Source organism: Pleuronectes platessa, chromosome 1, assembly GCF_947347685.1.
Source record: "Pleuronectes platessa chromosome 1, fPlePla1.1, whole genome shotgun sequence".
NCBI lineage: Eukaryota > Metazoa > Chordata > Actinopteri > Pleuronectiformes > Pleuronectidae > Pleuronectes > Pleuronectes platessa.
This window is the reverse complement of record NC_070626.1, coordinates 8,101,019-8,119,214: the sequence shown is the minus strand read 5'-3', so window position 1 is coordinate 8,119,214 and position 18,196 is coordinate 8,101,019. Positions and strand designations below refer to the sequence as shown.

Genomic DNA, 18,196 nt, shown 5'->3' with positions numbered 1-18,196 from the left:
GAGCCACAGTCTGTCATTAAAAATAAATCAGTGAGCCACACTGCTGCACTGGCTGACATGTTCCCCCATTACCACGAACACACACATCATAGTTTACTTTTGATTTAATCCCACATACGGCATCCCACACTGCTGTAATAGCTCAGTAGTGCACTAAAGTTGTATTAATCCACACCTGAGAACAGTCCCCAGTGAATGCACTATTTTTACTGAGGGTTGTCTCCTTTTGAGTATATTTGCCAGAAATCATAGCTGTAAAAAGAGATTAGGCCCTTTAAAAAAATAATGATTACAATAAACAGGTGAGGGATGCAGCCAGTCAGCTATATTATAATTATTTCTTTAAATCCGACAAAAGTTATGTTTTCACCCCTGTACGTTGTGGTTGGTTGGTTGGTTGGGTTGTTTGTTTGTCAGCAGGCAAACTAGAAAATGGAATTCCCTTTAACTTGGTGGAAAAATGGGACATGGGCCAAAAATGAACCCATTACATTTTGGCACGGATCTGAAGAAAGAGGCGGAATTTTACACTTCCTTTAACCTTACGAGCGTCATCAATGTCCCAGGAAATAATTGAAGGATCCTGATGAATTATGAGGCATATTTAGGGGACTAATCTGAGTGTGTGCAATTTGATGCAGCTTGATCGAGCTCAGTGGACTGTTGGGTCTTAGTGGATGTATGCGCTGTATTTAGTACTATTTGGGTTTTCAGATGATTTATTAAATACTTTTTTTCCATTTTATTTAAATTCAGATAAGTGAGGTAAACTGTGACATGGATAATGTGTTTCAAAGTAACTTTCTCATTTCTCTGGACTGCTAACAGCCCCACAAGACACCATCACATAAGGTAACAGCGATTCCTGGGAAACCCCGACTTCAGGTGGGAAGCTGGCGTCCCCAGACAAGCCAGCAGAAGTGAACCAGTGGTAATGAGAAAAATGCTAATTTAGTGGTGGAGATATTGCGCTTGGCTTCCCTGATGAGGGATCAAGGGGATCAGGGGAGAGGCCGGCTTTGACTTCGGAGGGCAACAGAGAATACGGTTTTCTGCAGAGAGAAAAAAGCAAAGAGGAAGAGGAGGTCGGAGTCAGCAGCTGAGGGACGAGCGCCACAGGCGAGAGGAATGGAAAGGATGTGGCCTCACAGTGCAGGGTAGCAAAGCAGGAAAGGAGCATAACATTGCTTCAAGGAGTGAAAAGATGAAAAAGAAAAAAAGTGACAATTCTACAGCAGGGGCCACTAATTCAATTTTCCCTGCTGTTTTTCAGTATTATTTGATCAGTGGCTGAGCAAAGCAAATGGGATGTTTCACCAGCGTGTGACTTTAAAGAATTAAAAGCTTGTTTAAACATCAGCTTGCGTTAGGATCAGGAACACGCCTTTCACTCCATCTTCTCTCCCCACAATCCGACTAACAACTTGTCGCCTCCCCTGAGCCTGGATTGAATCATATTCAGAGACGCCTCGGACAATAAATCCCCAAAACGTTGCTGGTGATGCTGGAGCTGCAGCCATTCGAGTTCCTTCTCTCATTTTACAGTGGTAACCATTGGCCTCTCTGCAGCAAGCAGACGGGCAACCTAACGCAAAACAGGGATTAACAGCGGTACAGGCTCCATTGTACTCCTCCAGATCTGAAACAAGGTATGTCAGTGAAGTGTCAGTGACTGGCCTCCCCCTCGCTTCCCACCAGATAACAGCATCGCCACTCACAGTCTCTGCAGTCCAGTGTAGAGCTCCATATCGACGTCTCTCAGAGTCTGCAATCCTGTCCAGTTCTCTATGTGTCTGTAAAAAGAAAGAGAGAGAATAGTTAATGAGAGGCTCTCGTTCATCCAAGGAGAAAGAGAAACAAACCAGGAAAAATGACGGGAGGAAACTTTTTTTTCCAGTCCCAAATTGCAAAATAACTGGCTGCGGGTTGTCAACGTTTCTGAATCCATATTCATTTAAATTGCAGTTTTTGGAACGGCTCTGACGGAGCACTCCCTGCTGCCCTATGATAGATTTAATTGCCAAAAGGCGGCTTCTGAAGTTTAATCTATGTGAGCGAACGTGTGAGGGGACGGAGCAAATAGAGGCTGCAGATGACTTTACTTTGGGTAATACTATCAGACTCCAAGGGAAAACTCTGACTTTGTGATAGGATGAAGGGAAAGCTGGCGTCTTTAAATTAGCTTAAGGGAGAAGAGCGTTTGTAAATGATTTGTTTGTTATGGTTTGGAAATAAAATGAGCTACACACACACACACACACACACACACACTGGTTTCAATTAAGCCGGGGAAATGAGGAGATGTAGGGGAGGGCAGGGCATGGGCTTTATTGCTTTGTTTTGGAAATGTAAAATATGATTAAACGCTAAAGGGAGCTTCATCCTAAATGTCACATTTTAAATCAATGAACACAACAATCAGTGAGACTCATACAAAAAGACACAGAGGTTGTTTTTTAGCAGATCATCGTGATGTTTTCAAAAGGGTTTTATGCAGCAAACTATATGTACATATAAAGTTTAGACACATAAAGGGACACATCCACACATAGCCTTTTATATACATGACAGTCCTACTGTTTAAGCATTACATTGGAATTGCACTGAGATTTCCTGCTCAGTATGAGTTCTTGGACCATAAAACTGTGTTTTCTCACAACAGCAGGGCAGAAAATAAAGATTCTGAACTTGGCTTGGCAATGCACCGCACTCGGCTGCATCACCTGCTTCTGGTGGGGAGGAGGATGCAGGTCTGTCGGCCATTTATGTTATGAAGGCAGGCAGGTGGGAGCAGTCAGCGATAAGAGAACACGAGTGGTGCTACTTCTGGATTTTTTTTCCAGAACAAATATTTTAAAATACAGATGACACCGAGAACACCAGCAATTTTTATGGTAATGGGAACTGAGGCACAGGAAATTGAGCTTGGATTTGCCAGATGTTTGGGGAGATCCAGCCGGAGCACAAACAACATTTGTGCAGTTGCACCAGAAACTGTGACTGTTCTCTCGATTGGGTTTGTTTGCTTTAATCTAAACCCAATCTAGTTGCTCCCTCCCTCTGCTGGTCGGCTTTCTACGGCTGCTCTCACACACATTTGCTTGCATAGTGATTTTGTCTACAGTAATCTGACTGTTGCACCACGGTTGCTGTGATGTTTCTGGATAAATACATTTATACACATGAGTGTTTCCATTAAGCCACAGAATACAGATAAGTTTGTTTTCCCAGGCCTCATGCAAATCATGGTTGGGTCTACTCCAGTCGACAGGGCGCTGATGATTATCACTGTCACTCTGCCACTCATTCATATACGGGAATATAATCACTGTGACACCACTAAAAGCTGACCACTGCAGGAGAGTAGAGCGCCTGTTTGCATGTGCACATGTGAGATTCTGTCTGAAAACATGTGGCCGCTGTCACTGCGTAGTTGTTGCACTGAAAGCGGCTGATGGTGAAGGCGGGGAGCTGAGTCATTAAAGAGACCTGCGAGCTGATATGACCATGTCCCCCTCGCAAACGGTTCTGCTTATTCACACTACTGATGTGCCGCCTCAGTGACAGGTGGAGAGGGCGGCCTCACAGGAAATAAGGTCCACACACTGGGCTCTGACGCGGTTGAGCCTCTGAAAACACTGACAATGTGGCCAAAGTTCCAAATAATATTTTGTGATGGTGGTTTTTGAGATTTTGAGCATTTGCGGGGTGGAGAAAAAGTCGAACCGCCTCTACAAACGATGAGCAAGAATATAAGACAGGGTACGTACAGTAACACAATCAGACGAGAAGGCAGCTGTGCTAAACACTTTTACTGGACATGTCTGGGTGAAGTGACCGATGCAAAATTTAAATAACTGAATTATTACCCAAACATTTAATTCCTAATCGTTCAGAAGTTTAATTAGTCTCTTTACATATATATATATATATATATATATAGGATTTGTTGGGCAGTTTTAGCAAAATCTTATTACAACGTGTCACTTTCCCACAGATAATAATTAATAATAATAATGGGAAGTGTTGTACGGACACAAGTTAATTAAATAAGGCTTAAGTTACATGACAGGTGACAAATGACAGCAGCAGCAATAAGAGCTGGTTTACTTTATGAGTCGTAGGGTCGTCATCTGTTTAACTGAATGTTAAAATGCACAGATCATAAGGGCACCACAATACGGCTGAAAATGCTGCACCTCTCCATCATCACCATTATACACATCGCCCTGCCTCCTCAGTCCTAAGCCAATCTGGACCTGGGGAGAATCTGCTGGAGCCTTCCTCTAAAATAAATAAATTTGTATTTTAGGGTTGGAAAGTCTTTTTTGTTTATTTATGATTTTTTTGTATTATTCTAGTTTGACATACGAGACAAGGAAAAGAAACAGACACAAAGAAAACAAAACTAAACCTCATACCTTCATTGTCATTTCAATGTGATTCTGTTGAAATGATGAAATCTTGAGACAGCTTCATTAAAGATAAAATCAACACTTCTGTTCCTCGAATGATGAAACGAAAACCACATGAAACTGTTAGACTCAATCCGATAATTACAAAATGTTGACTTTAAAGATGAGAAATCTAATATATTTAATTGTTACAAAGAGCAGAATAATTTGTAATTAGAATAAGTTCACCTTTTGGCCTTCAAATTAAAAAAAATAATGTGCAGAGATCTGAGAAGCTGCTTTTATTCATTCAGTGAGTCGAACTGTTTTTTTTTTAATCTCTATCTGCATTAGGTACGTTTTTATAGCATCTACCTCGATTAAAAGGCGATATGACCGTCTTGCATCAATGCAACAAAATCCAAACAATATTTATGCTAGATGCTTGATGCTACTCTGCGATGTTGTTTTGCGCAATCCTCACTTTCATCAAGCCACTGTCAACAAACAGCAGAGGCAGGAAACACCTCCCTGCGGACATGAGCACATTGTCAGCTCTGAACCTCTGATTGTCTGCGGCACACTGAATATGCATGTGGATTAGACGGCTGTGAAAAGATGGATATGAATAACAAAGATGGTATGATAATGCAGGGGCGTTCAATCTCTGTCCTGTTATTCCCGAATCCTTGGAGGATACCCAAATAAAACGGTACAAAAATAAAATCAACATAATTTGAAAAGTAATGGAGACGCTTACATTTTACATTTTCAGGCATTCGAGTTGACAGCCTCATCCAGACGTGCAGCGAGTGAGACAGTGCAATAATTTGAATTGCTGCTCTGTCAAAACGAATATCAACAGAGGTGAGGGGATTTGAGCAATGAGGAGTAAAGGGGATGTGAGGTTTTATATTCCTTGACAGCATGATTAGAAGGAAAGACTAACTCCCTTATCTTCTCTCTTATCTCCCTTCAAATTATTTGTTCTCTTTACACTTATTTTAATCCCGTCCAAAGTGCCTCCTGAATAGACATGTTTGTTATGTTGTTGTCAATAAGTGGCTGCTACACAGGAAATGAGCAGGACACCAACGGAACAAATTGTACCGGCAGATCTCCCAGCGTGCTCTCTAACATACAAGCCCGTGAAATTACAGCCACCTTCCATCTGCTTTAGAAAATGACTGCCAGCAAAGTACAATCTAAACTGGGTGGCAGGGTGGTTCGGTGCTCGAGGAGAACACCCTGGAACCAAACAGTAACAGATTCAACCCCAGTGACAGCCATCTGTTGTGTTGCACTCGCCCTGGGCTACACACTGAACCCCTACCTGCTACTGTATCTGAGCTTCTGTGAATGCGAAGAAAAATGCATTATAAAACAGTTTTTCTTTTATTAATATAGGTGAACACAACAAATGGAGATAACTTCAGAAACTGGATTAAAAGCCAAAGAGAAGCTCTCTGATCTCCTTTTGTAACTGCTCACAATGTTAGGAGTTTTAAAGTTATAAAGACAATTATACTATAGGTCTCTTTGTAGACCCTCTCACACAAGTAATCTGCTCAATCAGCTTTTCATTTGCACACAAGACTTTAGCACTGTCATTTTTATTTGCCAATTTTGAACATTCATCCGAACATGTAAACAGAGTTGAAATTTGAAATACACAGCCTAGAAGAGTAACAGAGCACCGAGAGTAGTGTGCTCCATTGATACAGCAGTCGTCTTGACCTATGGGTAAAGTAAATCAGTCATATTAAGTTTCTTTGTAACGAGCACAAATCACAGCAAAGCTTCTCAGAAGTATTTTGTCTTTGTACCATCAACTGTTAGCTTTAAAACCAAGTTAGGCAACACAAACGAGCTGAACATCGTTGAATTGTCAGCCTCTTCTGACTGTGTCTGGGGGGGTAATTCAAATATATAGCTGCAGGCAACCCACAAACTTAATGCCCTTTTTAATTGTTACGGCTAATGAAACAGCGGATTATATACAGGCTGACATTAAGCAACATGGAGCAACATGGACATCTAGACACATTTTAGCCTCAACAAACTCACAAAGCTAATTTTACACTCTCCACTGTGAGCCAATCCTGGGCAGGAAGCTTTTTTGAAACATGATAAAATGCTCTGTAAGTTCAGGTGATACACTGGTGAAAATTATTTGTGGATTTGTCAATAACTGTTACTGCATTTATATGGACCACAATATCATGACCCTATAATTGATATAATTTTTCCTATTTTGACATTTTTTGCCAATAGAATATTCCATTCATATGTTACAGAGCATATTCTGATGAAAACTCACATCTCACATCTACATTACAAACTACTTTACACTCAAACCCAGCACATCCCCTGTCAAAGCAGCTGGTAACTGCCGCATGCCAATGACACATATGTAAGACTGTATTATGGGATTAAATCTGAAAATTATGTTAATATGTGGTGGTTTATTACAACTATTGACTTAAATAGGTTCTTATCTGGATACTGGTGTTCATGTTAACTCTAGTGTCTCTAGTAACTCTAACGCCTTTCGCATAGTCACACAAATAGTTTTGTCGTCAGTGAGCTTCAGGTGCCATTTAGCAAGGTACCTCTGGACTACACTCCAAATAACCTGCTCACTTACCATTAGTAGGAAAAGCCTGGTTTTAACGTTCAACAAAGTGATCCGATGCTATCTCATACTAGAGCAGAATAAGTGCATAGTATTGTATTAGGTACTTCAGTTAGTTAATAATCTAGATCAGCCATATGCCATTGACAAAATGTGATGGACATGAAAATAATTTAGTCGCAACACTATCACTGAAGCATTTCCTCAGTTAAAATGTGTGGCAGATCGGAGATACATGAGTCCCCCAGCAGCACAAACAACAAATATCTTCTGGTTCTTGGTAATCCCCTCTGATTCTGCCCATTGTTTCCAATGCCGCTGTCTGTCTGTGATTTACGACTTTGTAGGGATGATCTACAACGCTCGGATCACCGCCTTAATGGGAAAATGTTTAATAAAATAGAATGTCTCTGGTGTGTTCCTGGGATATTGATCTACATTCTGCCTCCCTCTCTGTTTTCATGGAGGCAGAGCCGCACTCTTCTACAGCCTAAACACTTCAGAGTGGGGACGCAGTGGTGAAGTAGCACTCCTCTAGATTAAAGCACACGCCTAACATCAATCAGATAACCTGTTTTGCTTTGTGTGTGCGCGCGTGCGTTCCTTTTTTTTTTAAAAGCTTGACTCACAAGTGTTTGCGAGCTGCATTGTAAAGACGAGGCGGGAAGACGCTTGAAAAGGACACAGAGGAAGTAGCGATGATGAAAAACAGAACAAAGGAAGCCGTTTCGCTCAACATTTACTGCAGCTGGTAGGCTGGAACAAGTCATCTTCCTAACCAATCATGGGGGACATTTGGCATTCAAAGCTTGTAAATGGGAATCAAGTATTACGATCGCTGCAGTTTCTCTCACTGAGACAAACCCACGCCTGCTACCTCTATGCAAATGCAATCACACGCATAGGAAGACCGATGTAGCAGCTACTTCCTTCCTAATGTATGATCCGATGAAATTAAATCTGCCTTCCAACTGCTGGTCAGAATCTGATTCAGAAAATGACGTCCGACATCAGTATTATTATACAAAGCTAACGTGAGTGGTTGGACGGTCGTTGGACTTCCACCAAATTCAGCTTCATGCCCATACAGTTACACACAGGGATGATGTGGAGTACACGTGCATTGGAAGGATGGAGGGCCCTGTGGCTGAGGTAGAGCGGTCAACCTCCAACCAGAAGCTCTACGGTTTGATCCCAGTCTTCCCCCTCTGCGTCCCTGGGCAAGATACTGAACCCTAAACAGCCCCTCATAGAAAAAGTGCTGCCCATAGATGCCCTGTATGAATGTGTGTGTGAATGGGTGAATGGCAATAAACTGTACTTGAGGGCGCTTTAAGTGGTCATCAAGACTACAAAAGTTCTTTATAAATATAGACCAAATACAAAAGATACAGTATAGAGAGGAATCTATGGGCCACTTCCCTGCCTCATTTCACCCCTGTGTCACAAGACAGAGAGGAAGCATGTTTGCTCAGTGAATCTTCCTTTGATAAATAAAGGTTCATATTAACTAAATGATTCCATGCTCATATTGGCAGCCAGAATTGTCATGGAAACAAATGGGTCCACCTCTCATCCCCGCCGCACTTTTACAGGAAAAATATGAAAACCGGCTAAATTGTGACAATTTGTCTCAATTACATTAACAGCTGAGACTGCGAGCTGGAGAATATGATATCGATATTAAAGTGACAGGCAAAATTGACCAAATTACAGTTATATTAAAAATGATTTGCTCAGTATGAAAACGATGGATTCAGCACTAAGGATAAAGCCCAATTTTTCCAGCTACTGCAACTGAAAATCCATAGGGAGTGAAAAACGGAGGACTGGAGAGAGGGTAGCCTATTAAAGGGACTCCAGTTCAATACAAAGTGAAATGAAAAAATAGCAGGAGTAAAATTTCAGTTGATTTCTGTAGATATCAGTGGTTTTTCAGGGACTGATTCTCTCGGCAAGAGACGGGCTGACAGCCAGTTGCTTCTACTAAGTGCTGGTCTCTGTGGACGCGGCCATTATAGACTACTACACTATACAGTCCTTTTCATAGTGGACTAGAAAGATTGTGTGGCTAGTTCCTGTATATGCATCATAGTATATAGTGAAAGATGTCCACATACACACTCTCATTAGCCTTTAAACCCTTGACTGCACACCTGTCATTAACAATCCCATTGAAAAACCATCTTTTCTACATCTGCAACATTCCTAAAATCAAATAATCCTCAGAGCCGTTCATTTTTTTATGATTTTGAAATCAGAGGACAAGACTCATATTCAATTCATGATGCGAACAGTGTTCTCTGAGAATATTCTTCCTGATTATTACCTCGATTTAATGAGAAACCCACACGCACTCACTACACTAGTGCCTAGAATATGCAGAGGCCCTTAAACAAAATGACTTGTCAAACATTGTGAGACTTTATGTGTGTGTCTCACAAAGTTTCACAATCTTTAAGCATTCCTTTTGTTCGAGGGTCTTTGCATATTCTAGGCACTACCATATAGTGTGTGTGTGGTTGTGTGTGTGTGTTGGCTGATACTTAAGACTTTTGCTCCGGAGACTGTGGCTGGTTTAATTATTTTCTTGTGTCTCTAAAACTGAAGTCGACATGCAGCTCTCTTCACAGTAAAATATATCCGTCAGCAACATAATCGTCCGGGTCACTTCCTGCATGTGAGAGAGCCGCGGTGTTCTGAAGCCTGGCCAGAGCCATCAGCTCAGAGTGTTTTAGCCCTGCTAATATCCCCAGCCAGGATGCCATCCCATGGCTTGCCCCCAGACGGTTCTGTGTCACCGGTTTGCCGATCCAGCCCCGGGTGGGAACTACCTAAGCCTCTGAGTGCCACCGCTCGCTACAGGCTCAGCCAATCCGCAGCAGAGATTTGGCAGGGCTAAACGTCGTGGGAGCATTGGTCCGTGCTCTGAAAGGTATCAACACTTCGCACATGACTGAGCTCAAGCATTTGTGCCCAAAATGAAAATGACTATAATTAGCATGCCATTTTAGCAAGTGTCATCAAGCTATGATCCTCTCCGGATTCAGCTGACTCCGTACGGGAGTTACTCAGCAGTGGCTCACAGGGCAACGGATCTGCAAATCAACGAATGTCACTTTCAACGCTCTACACCTCCGAGTACATCAACACTGTCAAACCACATTATCATTACACCATTAATGCTCTGAAATTAAAAACAGCCCTTTTCAAACCTGCAGTGGCGCCTTTTAAGAGCCTGATTAATAAATACGATATTTTATGTGTGATATTTAAAGTTTGCTTTGGTTTCATTCAACAAAAACTTAAGGTTAAACATACATGTTAAAAAACAGGGTGTCAATTACGACGTTTCAAGTCAAATATGAATGTAGGGGCTTGGGGACACTTGGATGACACCACAGGAGCAGTGCAGCGGAATGTTATTTATTTTTTTGTTTTTGTTTTATCACTTTTGAAAACTGTATCACCAGTTATTTCATTTGAATTGGATTTGGCTGAAACACTGTTTAACCCTGAAACTTGTGGACTCAAACACGTTACCTGCCCCTCCATCGGCCTAGTAAAGAGTAGATAATGAGTGAAATCACATTAAAATAGTGAAATCTGTTTACATTACAGTTAAAACTGTAGTTAGACATGTTGCTTCACGAAGAGGCATCATGGGAAGATAGACTAAAATGCAAACAACGCATTTGAAGAAGGAAGGGGTGTCCAGGATCAGTGTTTTCTACTGAAGAGAAGGACTCCTATGACCCGTGGACATGGACCTTTTTAAGTAAGCATACCTTTAACTTACAGGAACAGCTATGATACACTGCCACACAGAAAGGGTAAGATAAATAATATGGGCATGTAAGAGAAAAAACTACATTGAGGCAAAGATATGAAATTATTTACAACACGCAAAAGAAAACTAATCATAATCACATGAAGGTTTTAGTAGGTTCAAGCCAAATGCCTGGGAGATATAGAAGGATACGACCACAGCAAAAAAACCTGAGCATGACTCGAGAGGCTTTCTGCTGCTGTCAGCAGTTACACCTCAACTTTCTGAAGCTCCAGCATCCTGCTGAGCATGATAGCGTTTAATCAAATAAGTGATCGTATAGCCCTGGAGCCCTGCCAGAAATACCATACTGCATGCAAACGTGGCAGACGTAGCACAATTCAGTGTACTCGATATACATCCCATCGGGAGATATACATAATGATTGGAATTATAAATATCTGATTTCATCCGCACACTCCAACCACTGCACACACTATTAATCAACAGACTATGACCATATTGCATGTATTGTTATATCTGTAATTGTACTGTGAAAGCTATAGTGCAGTGACAGGACAGAGCAGGTAAGATTGGTTAGGAGAGATTGAACAAAAAGATAGAGGAGACTTCGAGGAGGAAATGAAATGATTCAAGAAGTAGACATAAGGATACAGTACAATACCACACGTGGCAACGTGGTGGAACTGTCCTCCACAACTGTCCCCTTTTTATTCTTCACCTACTTATCGGCATTTCATCTTTATGTTAACAAGACACTTTGAGTACCATTTGACTGCCTATCTGATGAAGTAACGTTATCTTCAATGTCAAAACCATTCATTTCTATGATACAGAAAGGGAAAGGAAGGGGGGAAGCTAAATGTCTACCCCTGCAAGGAGAGAGCGGTGAGGAGAAATGAAGAGCTGAAGTAGAGAGCGACATATTGTGCATCGAGCTGAATTTAAGGGCCTTTGATTACAGATTATGATGCCATCTGTTGTGGATGGTGGTCATACTGTACATGACAGGCAGCATATTCGATACGGGACGCCTGCACCTCCTGCTTCCGCTCCTGTTCATCTTGAATGAAAACACCTCTCTGAAGGCCAGTGGTCCACAGTGGGATAACTCAAACCCTGGCAGAGACAGCGGCGTTCGGCTTACAGCGCGAGGAGTGGATTAAATGTTCCGCGCACGTCCTTCATGGAGCTAGTCTCCTCCAATTTCAGGATATGATAAATGTGCAGCTGAGGGGCATCTCTCCTGGAGAATTCAATTAGGTAAGAAAAGAGAAGAGGATCACAGTGATATTAGAGAGCTGATCGGAGAGCTCCTCAGCCCTCCCTGTAATGAACAGCTCCATTCCTCCACCGTGACTAGATTGATTTGACTAGCCAAGCTCAGAGTTCATCTCTCTCTTAAAGTCTATCTCAAAAAGGCTCGGTGTCATTGTGGAGGAGAGAAGTTTGAAATTCAGAGTGGGACTGAAATATGAGTGGTTTGAGATTGAGGCCCGGGGAGTGAAGTGTCTGCGTGCTCCAGACATGTAGCGACACACTCAGATAACCTTTAAAGGAACTTTTCTAACCTGGGAGGACTTGGAGGACTCTTTGAACTCCTCCCCTGATCAATAACCCAGCTCTGTAATTACCTTACACCTCAATTACCAGTTAATTATACTCCGAATGGCCTGTCAGTGTCTTCTGTCTGTGCAAATGGAACTTATTCATCAATACACCACCATATTAATTCTGGCTGAATAAACATTAGTCTAAAGTGACTACAGAACATTTTGCATCACGGAATGACCCTGAATGTGTGCATACTGCTTGTGTCCTCTTTCTTCTTCTTTCTTCTATAGTATAAAATGGCAGCTCTCTATATCTAACATATATATGCAAGATCTCACACTATATATATACACAAGTGGAAAATCTCCTGCTGTGTTGGAGGCAAACTCTGGACCCAATAGTCCGAAGTTCATGTCTGAAAACGTCTTATTCATAAGATATAAGATACATTTATTGGTCCCACACACATGCACACACACAAGACATGCACATGGGGGAAAATTTGTTCTCTGCTTTTGTCCCATCTGGTGAACACAGGAGGACACACAGAGCAGTGGGCAGCCATGCACAGCACCCGGGGAGCAGGTGTTGGGGGAGTAAGGTGCCTTGCTCAGGAGCACTTAGACAGTGGGGTGGGGTAGGCACTTAGACAGTGGGGAACAGATCATGGTGTTGTCTGTCCAGGTATGTTTTTTAGTGTTGTCACTCCTTGGAGTTGAACCAGAGACCACCATTGGATTCTCTGCCCATAGTCCAACTTTCTGCCACTAGTCCAACTTCCAATTACATTGTGATGCACCAACATCCTCTTACAAGTCTGAAAACGCCTTATTCATTGTATTACAAGTCTGAAAACATTTTAGAAGTCCAGGTCCCTTTCATTATGTGTTGCTAAATCTCGCATCAAATGTTTCTGTTTTCAGACTCCCCCCTTGATATAAATTCTTGAAATTTAGGAACTCAACAGCTCCTAACAGTCTCTCACCTTCCTTATCCAGGCAGTCCCATCACCTGAGGAAAAAAACTGTAATTACTGGGTTTGGGTTGAGCTACACTCCACTGCACTCCATCTCAGCATTCTGAGGTCTGTCTCTATCTTCCAGTTTACAGTGCAAATGGACAGTTAAAGATCCTCTTTCGTCTCTCTGTTCATTTTCCATTCCTTTATCTGCCCGCTCTTTATCTTCCATTGTGTTCTATCACCCTCCGCTGTCTGGATGCAATGAACTCTGACCTTCCAATAACTGGCTGTTTGTGCTCTAGGATAATGCGTGTTGCCTGGGTGATAATCTCAGCAGAGAGCACTAGCTACATGTCTGAAATGGAAAATATGAGCACGATTCTGACTCAGCAACTTTATTGCTCCTAGAATAAGTCATCCCAGGAATCGTCAGTGGCTTCTTTAGCCATTATATTTCTTAAACCCTCGAGGAGTATAGTTGATTTATTTGAATATCAATTATTTCTTCGCTCACTTTGTGGGAGAAAACTGGGCCCAGGATTTAATAGGACTAGCTTATGCATGGCCTCCAGGGTGAAACTAAGTCACAAAACATTAACACGTACTTGTAGCAACAACACTGAGATGGAACGATGTAGCAGTAAACTCAAAGCTATCGTTAAATGTAAGATTAGGCTTTTTGTTAACACTTTAAGCCTGAGACTTACTGAGTTTAACGCAAGAAAAGTGGTTTATTGCTTGAATTAATCTAGGACATTAGTAAGGGTTTTATTGACAGTTTACGTATCTCTTATTCTCAAAGTCAGTAGAGTATTAAAGCCCAACATTCACTTAACTTCAAACTATGACATTACTGAATGGCTGCGAGACATTGCAGTAAAGTGCTTAAAATTTGAATGTGTATATCATATTCAGGACCATCACAACAAATCAACATCTACTACAGGTGCTGACAGTGTGCAAGGACAATGTGAGAAAAGATGCAGGGAAGGTGTGAGATCTAAAAATAATATGAGAAACAAAAATGAAGATGTCCAAGTTGTTACACTGTATGATCCACTCATAATAATAACTGCCAAGCAAGTAAGGGTTAGGGTTAGGGTTAGGTTTAATGGCAGTAGTGGGGGTACGTACATAAGGTATGTGCTCGAATGTGCACGAAGGTCACTCTAACGCACAATAGAGTGACAGGTGCACAGTCTAAAGAGTGAAATAAACGTTCTTGCGTGACCTAACAGAACTGTAGTGCAAACCACAAAAGCAGATGAAACTATGGGGCCGGAATTTGTGCATGGTAAAAAAACAGTATTGACCACAGTGCAAGCACAAGGTAGCACAGGGTAATAGCAAAGAGCCTGAAGTTACAGGTCTCTGATGTTATTATGAGAAGTTTATCAAATGTTTTGGTTCCTTATGAAATTCTGGCAGAGCTAAATAGAATATGACAGGCTGTCACAATCTGCATGATTAATGGGAAACACTAAACAGAAGTAAAATCTTTCAGGATTAAAAAGATATCTGTAAAAGTAAGTTTTAAATTAGTAATAGTAAGATTTAAATTAAGCAATAGAGATTGAACAGTCCATGGAAGGCTGCTCCACAGCCGAGGATCCAGTTCTGCAAAGGGTCGATCAACTTTAGTCTAAAGTCTGGCCTAAGTAAACAAGGCATTGCAGTTGTTGAGATAAGAAGATAAACGGGCCTGTATAATTTAGACCTTATTTTGGAAATATTCCTCAGTCGACAAAAACATGAGTGGACTATTTTTCTTCAAGGCTCGAGCTTCTGTCTAAACTAACCCCTGTTTTTTATGGCTGAAGTAATGGTGGGAGTGAGGGGGCCAAGGATTGGTTGTATTTGAGTTGGGCAGTGTTCAGGGCCAATGATGACAATTTCTCTTTTGTTAGAGTTTCATTAAAAAAAGTTTTGGGACATCCAGTTTAGCATGTCAGCCATAAAACTGATTAGTGAGGTAAATTTACTGCTGTCACATGGTTTGAAGGACAGCTGAAGTTGTGTGCCATCTGCGTAGCTATGGAATGAGATGTTGTGAAAGCGAATAATTGGTCCCAAATGTAACATGATCCAAACATAAACGATGACTCTGCATAAACCCAGATGTAAGTCAGTGACAGTGTTGTTATATATTTCTTGTGCCTGGCAAATCGGATGTAAAGTGCAAGTGATAAGATTCAAATTTGAGTTCATCCTCCAGACCCCGACACAATCCACCTCGAGCTTCAAGAGGCAGGTTGTTATTGACTTTTCCCAAATGTAAAAATCCGATTTGAATGAGGATATTTGTCCCCACATATCTGTACCAGTACTTTCACATCAGTGTTGTTATGATTAAATCTCAACTGAGTTTTCGAAGAGGCTGCATTTTTACATCATCATCCTCATGTTAACTATTAGAAGGCTTTATCCAACACATCAAAATCAATGTACGAGGGTTTTGAGCTTTTTCAGGTAATGGATTTTGAAAAATAAAAAATAAAAATAAATGTCCTCCTTGTTATCCGCTCCTTACATTTCCTCTGAAGGCAATCTTCAGTCATCTCAGTGCATTGTGCCTCGAAAGCTACAATCATCTCACAGAACCCCTTTTTTTGTCACTTTATTTTGAAAAGTGAGGTGAGAACTAGAAGGTGGAGTAGAGGACGATTTGATTCTGATGTAGTAGAAGACGATGTGGTAGGAGAAAGATGTCTGAAGAATTGATTTTATGGAGTGATGTGTGTACGTTTAATTAGTCGTGAAGGACAGAGGAAGTGACGGAAATCGTTTTCAATTATTTGAAAGACATGTTTGCAGCTTGAAACACACAATCAGACAATACGCAGTTATATGAAACACTGTAGGCTCAGAACCACAAGGGGAAACAGAGCTGTTTTCTGTGAATACCAGGAATTAGTCTCGTGGGAAATTAAAGCAAAAGGTTAAGCTGTATCGTGTGTGTGTGTGTGTGTGTGTGTGTGTGTGTGTGTGCGTGTGCGTGTGCGTGTGCGTGTGCGTGTGTGTGTGCGTGTGTGTGTGTGTGTGTGTGTGTGTGTGACACTTCTCCACCTGAGTCCTCGTGCTAATTAGAGCTCCTGATAAATTAGCGTTCCTATGTTGACTAAGGACTCTGACAGGAGGAATTCACACTTGCGGCAGAGGAACGAGGCTCATGGTAGGATTTAGATTCAGCTCTGATGATATTTATCCAGGTGTAAAAATAACAGTGAGTGAATGTGTCCTGTTTTTGGGAGTAAAACCCTGTGAGATTGGGGAGGGGCGGTGCTGAGACAAAACAGCTCTATCATCTCCTCAAAACAAAGCATCAAAGAGGCTCTGTGCTCAAAGCTGTATTTTCATATTTCACCTCTCAACGGTTAAGATCAGAGGTGCATTCATCCTGACAGGCTGAATGCAGGTAGTGGTTTTTAAAGGAGACTGATTACCCATTTCAGTTTATGTAAGCACACATGCTCTTCAACAAGGTGATATTAAAAACGATCAGTGGACGAGATCCTAACGTTTTACCTCCAGCTGTTCCACCAGCAGGATGCTGCATCTAAATGCTAAAAGCTTCAAATATCAGATTTTAACTGAACTTAAAACACACCCTCTAGATAAAGAGAGGAAATTACAAAGGTTGAAGGAAGCCATTTTAATATATGCTCTGCTGTGGAGGGCTGTGGAGTGGGCACACCTTTCTTTTCTTTGATAAGAATTGGCTGCGTAATACATGACTTTCACGAGATTGCAACAAGGAGTCATTGAGAATCTCATAAAATATCTATGCAAGACAGCAAACAACTGTAGTTGCTTTACTTTAGATAGATAGGCTTTTTATTTCATTATTAATAACACAAGGGACGCTATCTATGATTCCCATATAGTCACATTTCTTATTCTATTTCTGGTTATAATTTTCATTATTCACAGCAAAAAGCTCTCAGCTAATTCTAACATTTTAAAACTGTGAATTGGCAGAGCAGGCTCCATTAAGTGAAGGTGTGAAGGCAACCAAGGGTACCGTATCTCTAAGAGCTGTCTTAACAATCAGGAGTAGTTAAATTGTAGGCTGCTACGTGCACTAGTGCAGTCCTAATAATAATTCCAAAAGGTGGACTCCAGTGTCAGTGTTTGGCAGAAGAATCCTTTCATTAAAACACAATACACCAGGAGTGAAAAGTCACATGTTTCTATCTCTCTGGGTGAATACGCTCGAGCTTTCTCACATTCCGTGAAAAGAAAGGGAAGTGCTCTATGTTAAATACCTTCCAAAATGCCCATGTTTACTGATTGAGATGTGAAATGTAATAGCATCTAGTCCTCACATATGTCTACAGTGTCAACCAATTACCTCCTGTAGGAAGGATGGAAACTAGCAGGGGATAGAGCTCAAGGTTGCTGAATAATTGATTTGTTTGCTATTTCTCCTCCTGCTTCCATTTAAGCAACTGCTCCTCTCATACACACTCACACACTCACACACACACTCTCTCTCTCTCTGTATTACACACATACATACTACCTCAAAATGAGGGTCCATGAGCCTTCTCCTAATCCGTGCAGCCAGACAGATTAACCTCAGGACACGTCTCATCAGTCTACAAGAAGATATAAAGCCTCGGCAGTTTGCTGTCACCCCTCTGTGCATGTTTTACAAATGCTCCTGAACGTATCATGAGTGATATTCCTAAACACATACTGTACACGTCGATTGATGACCTGTGGGCCTACTAATCAAAAAGGACCAGGTACCTGGACCATCGGTGTCTGGGAAATCAATCAAACAACCATAAACAGGCATAAAATGCACACAGACACAAAAACATACACCACTAACGCCTGTGCAACACTTGGTGCATGTG

The 18,196-nt window shown here is 41.4% G+C and overlaps 1 protein-coding gene across 1 annotated transcript in view; it reads right to left on the bottom strand.

The window, feature by feature from the left end:
- ntrk3b (neurotrophic tyrosine kinase, receptor, type 3b) overlaps window positions 1-18,196 on the bottom strand; it is a 167,064-nt gene that overhangs the window by 136,196 nt on the left and 12,672 nt on the right. The window contains 1 exon segment of the mRNA XM_053428471.1: window positions 1,719-1,793. Within this exon segment, the coding sequence (XP_053284446.1) occupies window positions 1,719-1,793 (75 nt within the window).